Source organism: Rhagoletis zephyria, unplaced genomic scaffold, assembly GCF_001687245.7.
Source record: "Rhagoletis zephyria isolate East Lansing unplaced genomic scaffold, Rhagoletis_zephyria_1.1 Rzeph_scaffold_03420, whole genome shotgun sequence".
Lineage (NCBI taxonomy): Eukaryota > Metazoa > Arthropoda > Insecta > Diptera > Tephritidae > Rhagoletis > Rhagoletis zephyria.
The window spans coordinates 41,019-49,627 of record NW_016160503.1 but is presented as its reverse complement, the minus strand read 5'-3'; the positions used below and the strand labels follow the sequence as shown (position 1 = coordinate 49,627).

The 8,609-nt window shown below is 41.8% G+C and overlaps 1 protein-coding gene across 1 annotated transcript; it reads right to left on the bottom strand.

The window, feature by feature from the left end:
- Positions 1 to 2,606: 2,606 nt before the first annotated feature.
- On the bottom strand, positions 2,607 to 3,683 carry LOC108368956 (uncharacterized). The gene has a single exon (XM_017623924.1). The coding sequence runs from the start codon at positions 3,681 to 3,683 to the stop codon at positions 2,607 to 2,609; it is 1,077 nt and encodes a 358-aa protein (XP_017479413.1).
- Positions 3,684 to 8,609: the final 4,926 nt, after the last annotated feature.

Sequence of the window (8,609 nt, the reverse complement as noted above, 5' to 3'; positions counted from 1 at the left end):
CACTTGAAAGTACACAATACGTTTGCACTTGTTTCTAAACAAAAAGTTTGTTTACGTATTGCCATAAACGTCTAAGTCGGCAAAACCAAAGTAGCGGTTTCGGGAATGCGCCACCTTCAGTTCACTACACCATGTTTCTTGCATATTTCACTCATTGGGAGTAAATATTGGCTTAGTCTCCGAAATTTGGTTACTGGCAAGTTACTGGATATTTTTTGCTGGAGAATACGAAAACACAACTAGTATATGCTGTGTTTAGCAATATTCATCAGCCATAAGCTGCGTTCGCGTAGCTGTTAATTGTTCATGTTTAACCAAAACTTACAAGTTTTGGCGTTCGCGTACGCAAAAAACTTTCAAAGTAGGGGAAATTGAGAGAGCAATCTGACATTTCATTTCTAGGGGAAGCTGCAGGTTTCTGCTGGAAAAATTTTTGCCAACAGCAATTTGCCAACAGGAAAACAGCTGATCAAAAACAGCTGGTTGGCATTTACGCAAATCACAAAATTTAATTTGTTGGTTTGGAAGTTAAAAATTACAAAATGCGACTATTTAAATTTGTAAGAAATAAGTAGTGATTTGTTTAATCAATGAACTGTGTCAGTATAACACTTTGTGATGACTTTTCGTACGTTTAAAATTTTACACTTTTGAATATAAAAAAAAATTATATCAGCTGTTCGTCTAACTTGCAAGTTTCAGCAAATTTTCTGTTCGCGTACTATTTGGGATATTTTTCTCTTGTGAGAGAACAGATGACATTTCGCCGGAATTTGGCANACTTGCAAGTTTCAGCAAATTTTCTGTTCGCGTACTATTTGGGATATTTTTCTCTTGTGAGAGAACAGATGACGTTTCGCCGGAATTTGGCAGTTGGTTGGTTTTAACTGGTGATTTTAAACGAACGCACCTATATTTAGTACAATAATAAATAAGCGCTAGGAGCAGTGTTTCCACGGCCGATTTTTTCCTACCAAAACTCATGATGCAATCGCTTTGTTTCTTAACAGATAAATACCCTGCCAGCCACGGCTCACCACTTTCCCCTCAAATTCAACGACACATTCGCAACTTTTTAGTCATCTCACCCACACACTTGCAAATTTTTTGTTCGAACTGTCAAAAAATGTCCCTTTGTTAGAGCTACATACTCGATAAGAATTCGTACTCTAATAAGAATTCTATGCGTTAGAGCGAGCAAGTTAGAAACATCGGAGTTTTGATGACAGTATACATACTGTGAAGAAATGTCACTTTACGAAAATTTTGAAGGTAAGAATACGTATTTAACAATTTTATTTAATTATAATGTAATTTCTTCTTTTCGATTGCAAAACAGCAGCGACTTAGTCACATTCTTAAGGTATGTATTGAGACTTTTTAAATGTTTATAAATTTTAATTGATATTTTTGTTTGTTTACAGATTTGGGATTCACCATCAGCACCTTCAACGCTTGCATCTTCATCACCAGGAGCACCATTAGAACCTTCTGCCCTCAGCTTCTTCATCGCCAGGAGCACCACCAGTACCTTCTACCCTCAGCTCCTTCATCGCCAGGAGCACCATGAGTACCTTCCGCCCTCAGCACCTTCAACGCCAGGAGCACCTTCAAAGTGTAGGTCCAACTTGTCAAATTTTGCAAAGTTGTAAGAAAACTTAATTTTTCTGAACCACCATAAATGATTTGCAACTGTTAATATATATCAAAAGAAAGGTAAACCGATTACCTTTCTTTTGATTATAACACCGTTAAAATCGCTCTACGTTTTCATAACAATTTTGCAACTTTTGTAAACAGCTATATATAAGCAGTGAAAAAGTGGTAAAATTTTGCAAAGTTATAAGAAAAGTGAATTTTTGTAAACGAATTATATAATATTTTTTAACTACTAATATATATCAAAACAAAGGTAAATCGTTTATATTCTTTTGATGATAACATTGTTAAAATCGATTAACTAATTTATAGAAATTTTGCACTTTTGAAAAGATCTATATGTAAGCAGTGGAAAAGTGGTCAAATTTTGCAAAGTTGTAACAAAACTGATTTTTTGTGAACTAGTGTAAATGATTTTCAACTGTTAATATATATCAAAAGAAAGTTATATCGATTACCTTTCTTTTGATTATAATATTGTTAAAATCACATAACTTTTTTAAAGAAATTTTGCAACTTTTGAAACCGTCTATATATAAGTCGAGAAAACGCAATCAAATTTTGCAAAGTTGTAATGAAACTGAATTTTTGTGAACCAGTTTAAATGATTTGCAACTTTTAATATATATCTGGAGGCTATGATGGTTGAGCCTCCGTAGAGGGTTGATATTTTCGCCGACTATTTATGTAAGGCAAAACAGTAAAAGCAATAAGAAAGATCGCTTCTATTAATGCCAATGTAGGTCAAATAATGAAATCTTTATTTTATAAAAACTTGAACAGCAAAACTTAGTTAGCGCGCGTGCGTACTATTTGGTTGCAGGAATCAGAAAGAAAAAATGTACAAGTGAGTATATGTAATTGACTTACAAAAAATAGCAAAATAAAATGAGAAGGAGAAATATGAAATGATGCAGGGTGCCACAGTACTCCCCCACTAGATGAAACTATCGGTACCGGAGAGGTATGGTGACATGCCTGCCGCTGCGAGTAGGTTTCATCGCACTATTCTGTTGCTGCTGCGACTTTTGTTTCGGTATCGGTAGCGGCTGGTGTTGTGGCAGCTTATCTTCCGGCGACAGATGTGGCGATTCCAGTTGCTGTTGTGGCGACTCCAGTTGCTGTTGTGGCCGCTCTACTGTTGACGGAATCACGGTGGTATCTTCGAGATCGGCGTGTGTTAGAAACGCTGGCTTCAACCGATCAATACTGATGTTTGTGTTACGCCCTCGCATTTGAATATTAAAATACTTAGACGATCGCTTGATGATGGGGTATGGTCCGTCGTAAGGGCGTGTTAGCGATGGGCGTATCGAATCGTTGCGCACGAATACATGCGTTGCTGTCTTTAGTGCAGGTGGCACAAAGACTTTTATGGTTGTGTGATGCGATGTCTGCGTCGGTCGCAGCTTCTGCATTGCTGACCTAAATTGCGATACGGTCTCTTCAGTGGCCTTCGTTTGTTCCGCCCCTTGCAAAAATTCGCCTGGGATTCGCAGAGTCGACCCATAAACTAATAATGCGGGACATGCCTTAATGTCGGGCTTATATGCGACGCGTAAGCCAAGCAAAATTGTCGGTAGGTGCTGCACCCACCTAGTTGGGTCGTGGCATAGTATAGCTACTTTGAAACTCCTGTGCCACCTCTCGATAATGCCATTTGATTGCGGGTGGTATGGAGTTGTTCGCAGGTGGGTTGCGCCAATAGTCGTAATTAGCTCAGCAAAAACGGCGGAGTCAAACTGCCTTCCCTGGTCTGATGTGATTCGCTCTGGAACACCAAACCGCGCAATCCAGTGTGACAGAAGTGCTTTAGCGACGGATTCGACGGACATGTCTGGCATTGGTGCCGCTTCTGGCCATCGAGTATAACGATCGATCATCGTTAGACAGTAGCGTTGTCCCTCGCATAATGGGAAAGGACCAACGATGTCTATATTGATGTGTGAAAAACGTGCCTTAGAGGTGGTTCGTAGCTGGCTGGTAGGGATTTTGTGTGACGCTGTATCTTCGAGCGTTGACATGCTGCACAGCAGCGGACGAAAGTAGTTGTGTCTCTTCTAATGCTCGGCCAGACAAATCTCTCGGTCATTAGCTTAACCGTGGCACGCACGCCTGGGCGTGAAAGACCATGCATCTTTTTAAGCAACATGTCTCTAAACTGTTTCGGAATGTATGGTCGGACGGTTGAAGTAGATGTATCGCATACCAATCGAGCGGCGCTGTTGGGAATTGGAAAATTCTTGAGAATGAGTGAACTAGTTTGCGTACCTGATTTGTTGAGTAGTGCTTGCAACTGCGTATCGGCTTGTTGTGCTTCTGCGACCTTTGTATAGTCGACTATTGCTTCGACCGATTGCATGCGCGAAAGTAGGTCTGCTGTCGCGTTGTCTTTGCCAGGCGTATGTCGAATGTCGGTTGAGAATTGACTGATAAAGTCAAGTTGGCGGATTCGACGAGGCGAAGTCTTCTCTGGTTTCTGACGAAATGCGTAAATTAACGGGCGATGATCGGTCACGATGTAAAATTTGCGCCCTTCGAGCATATAGCGAAAGTGACAAACGCCTTGGTAAACGGCCGTCAGCTCACGGTCGTATGTACTGTAATTCCGTTGCGCACTGCTTAGTTTTTTTGAATAAAAACCGAGCGGCTGCAGCTCACCATCGATGAGTTGATGAAGTGCAGCGCCAACGGAGGTGTCTGAAGCGTCGACGTATAGCGCTAACTCTGCATCAGCGGCGGGATGAGCTAACAGCGTCGCGTTTGCCAATTCGCATTTGCATCGTTCGAAGGCGGCTTCAGCATTAGCGTTCCATACGACGGGAGTGCGGTCGTTTTTTCGGTTTCCAGTGATGAGTTGGTGAAGGCAGGACTGGTATGACATAGCGTGCGGCAAAAACTTTCGGTAGAAGTTCACCATGGCTAAAAAACTCTTCAAACCCTTAGCAGTGGTCGGCTTCGGAAAGTCCTGAATTGCAGAAACCTTCTCGGGCAAGGGATGAATGCCTCGGGCGTCGATAAGGTGGCCTAGAAATTTCAGCTCGCTTTTGCCGAACTCACATTTTGATGGGTTAATAGCGAGATGATTTTCGCGAAGGCGCTGAAGTACTACTCTCAAGTCATGACGATGCTGTTCGCTAGACGTAGAGGCAACACAAATGTCGTCAATGTATGGGAAAACGTAATCTAACCCGCGCAAGGCATCGTTAATTACCCGCTGAAATGTCTGCGCAGCGTTGCACAGCCCGAACGTCATGAACTTGAATTCATATAAACCGAATGGTGTCGTAATTGCAGTCTTGGCAATGTCATCCTCGTGGATAGGCACCTGATGAAATGCGCGTTGAAGGTCGATTTTGGAAAAGATGGTCTTACCTCGCAAGTTGGCTTGAAAATCCGTTAAGTATGGAAGTGGGTATCGATCGGGGAGCGTCTGTGCATTTAAAGCACGGTAATCGCCGCATGGTCTCCAAGTCCCGTCGCCTTTTTTGACTAGATGCAGCGGGCTGGACCAATTGCTGCTTGACGGGCGGCAGATGCCTGCCTTCATCAGGAATTCAAACTCCTTCTTCGCTGCTTCCAACTTATCGGGGGGAGGACGTCTTGGTCGAGCGAACACGGGTTGACCAGTTGTTCTAATTCGATGCGTGATCGTACAATTCGTCGTTGATCCCTGCGGAGCTAACTTTGTGATGTCGGAAAATTCGCGCAATAAGGAAGAAAACGGGTTGGTCGCATCAAACGTTTTGATTCCGATCGTTTGAGTCATCGCCGAAGAAGTTAGGGGGGCACGAAGTTGAGTTACGTTGTCGATAAGTCGATTGCGGCGTAAATCGATCAGCAAGTCGTAAAATCGTATAAAATCTGCACCAATTATCGGAGTCGTGACGTCAGCGATAACGAAAGACCATTGGAAGTTGCGACGTAGCCCAAGATCAAGCGATATTCTTTTTTCCCCTATAACTCTGATTGGCGACCCATTCGCAGCATACAGCATCGTTGCCGTAGGTCGGATATCGTAACTTTTGGCCATGAGCGGGAGGACAGAAACATCAGCACCAGTGTCGATGAGGAATGTTCTCTTGGAGTGTTTGTCGTGCACCTGCAAGCGAAGCACTTCGCGCTCTGTGACCGTGTCTTCGCTACGACTCGTCACGCGCTCCAGGGGTCATGCGGGAGACGAGTTGGCAACAGTTGCAACTGTCGAGCGACTCTGGCGGTGACATGGGCTTCTACATTTGCGGGCATCTCGCCCGTACCTCTTATGGTACCAACATTCATCCAGCGCACCGGTTGATGTGCCAGCGGCTTGCGAACGATTACGGCTGCGAGAGCGAGGGTGAAAATTGTTTTGCCTGCGATTACGGGAACGCGAGCGAGATCTGAGCTTATCAAATTTCTTACTTAGTTCGTTAATGGCTGCACGAAGTCCCTCGATTTCGTTAGGTTGCGTTGTGTCAACTTTGTTGATGTGGCTAGGTGCTATGGCGTCTACGATCGAGTCAGCGATTTTGGTAAACTCAGCGGCTGTTCCGGATGAGGCGGCAACTACTGGCTGAGCAAGCTCTGGTAAACGTTTCGTCCAGAGCCCCTTCAGGGCTGCTTCCCCCAAAGTGCTACCAGCAACTCTTTTCATCTCGTAGTATAGCTCAGATGGTTTCTTGTCGCCCAGTGGTAACTCCGACAGAAGGCGGTTTAGGCGTCGCTGCTCACTGTCTGCAAAGTGGTCGATGATTTTTTGTTTGACGAAGTCGAACGTGTCGTTTTGCGGCAACGAGGCGATGACATCCCCTAGCTGCGCGATAACATTTGGGTCGAGCGCTGCCAAGATTGTCTCTGTCTTTTGCTTGTCGGTGGTGATGCCTGATGCGGTAAACCAAAAGTCCATCGTAGTGAACCAAGCTTCGATGTTGGTGTTACTCATTGGAGGTACTGGAAGTCGGGCGTACACTACTGCAACAGTGTTGGCGCCGCCGCCTGGCGACACCGGTGTATTGTTTGCAGACTCTGCTGTCGACAAACCACTGTCTACCATTTTTTAATTAAAGTCGATGTTAACCAAAAATTAAATATTGAAATCACGTGTCACCTTGCAAGGCGTTAGCAAGTGGCGTGATTTAGCGGAAGCCGAGAAAATACTTTTACGGAATGTGAGTTCCGTTACCCGAAAATTTACCGGTATGCAAGTGCAGTTACGTGCACAAAATTCAGCGGGGTCACCAGTTTCTGGAGGCTATGATGGTTGAGCCTCCGTAGAGGTTTGATATTTTCGCCGACTATTTATGTAAGGCAAAACAGTAAAAGCAATAAGAAAGATCGCTTCTATTAATGCCAATGTAGGTCAAATAATGAAATCTTTATTTTATAAAAACTTGAACAGCAAAACTTAGTTAGCGCGCGTGTGTACTATTTGGTTGCAGGAATCAGAAAGAAAAAATGTACAAGTGAGTATATGTAATTGACTTACAAAAAATAGCAAAATAAAATGAGAAGGAGAAATATGAAATGATGCAGGGTGCCACATATATCAAAAGAAAGATAAATCGATTGCCTTTCTTTTGATTATAATATTATTAAAATCGCTTAACTTTCTTATAGAAATTTTCCAACTTTTTAAACATCTATGTGCAAATGAGTAATACTAATAATAAGAAAATAAGCCAGCGCATATGTATGTATGTAAAAAATATATTTATTAATGTTAATTACAAGTTTTATTCATAATATTGATTATTAAGTATGTATATCATGCATTTTGAAAATAAATTTTGCAAAATAAAAATCAAAACATTTTAGGATTTTTTATTTAAAGTTCTAAGGTCATTTTGAATTGGCTGTGAAGAAAATGCAACCCTGAGCCGGCTGAAGGGGGCAATGCTGGACGAGTGTAGCTATATGTTTTCCTTACGAAGTATCTGAATGAGTGCGACAGTGATGCAAGGCTGACACGTACAGGGGGAAAGTGGTGACAATCTGCACACCGCCCATACAAATGTCACCAGTTTTGTCACCAGTTTTGAAGTGACCGAAACCCGCGGTTTCACCAGATTTTTCACCACTTTTGGCTGGCAGGGTAGTTGCGTTCCTTATCTCCCAGAAATAGTCAGAAAAAGTCCGAAGTAGTCAGATTTTGTCCAAAAAGCGTTCCTTAACTCGAAGTACAGTGACAGTGAAGAAGTGACAGTAAAATTGAGAGAGCAACACTCAGTGAGAGTGACTCTCTTCAGTCCGAAGTAGTCAGATTTAGTCAGAAGAATTTTTTCTGGCAAAATCCTGGAAAGTGTCAAAATCAACTGAGTTTAAATTAACGGAAATTAAAGAACACACAAAAAGTGAGAATAATATTAAAAGTAAAAAAATGGAATTGAAATTGGAAGGAGGGAAAAAATAATTGATATAGTAAGTGTTTATTGTGCTTGTGTAAATGTGTTTTGTACATACATTTCCATTCTTATTTGACGTTAGTTTTGTTGTTGCCATTCTTTGAACTAAAAATTTGGTTTTTTGGGTTCCGTTACTTTTCCTGTTATTCTATTGTAGTGAGCGCATTTTTCTTACGCTCTGGCATTTTGACACTTTTCAGATTTTAGTCCAAAAAGATAAGGAATGAACCTAATAGCTTTGTTTCTTAACGTATAATTATAACAAATTTTTACTGGATTCTGCTGGAATGTGTTTCTTAACACAAAAAATTTGCAGAAGAGAGCCAAAAAGAGAGCATAAGTAACCGAGAGAGTTGCAAATTTCTGCTGGCGAAATTTCTGCCAACAGAAATTTGCAGTCATATGTTTAAAAAGCTGCTGTTCAAAACGCACAAGGAAAAAGTTGGCAAGTTTATTTTACTTCGTTTTAATAAAACAAATAGAGTGCATCGTTATCAAAACACATTGAAATATTGCAGAATGTAAGGATTTGTGCATGCATTTGAAGATGTGTGTGTGTATACTGTG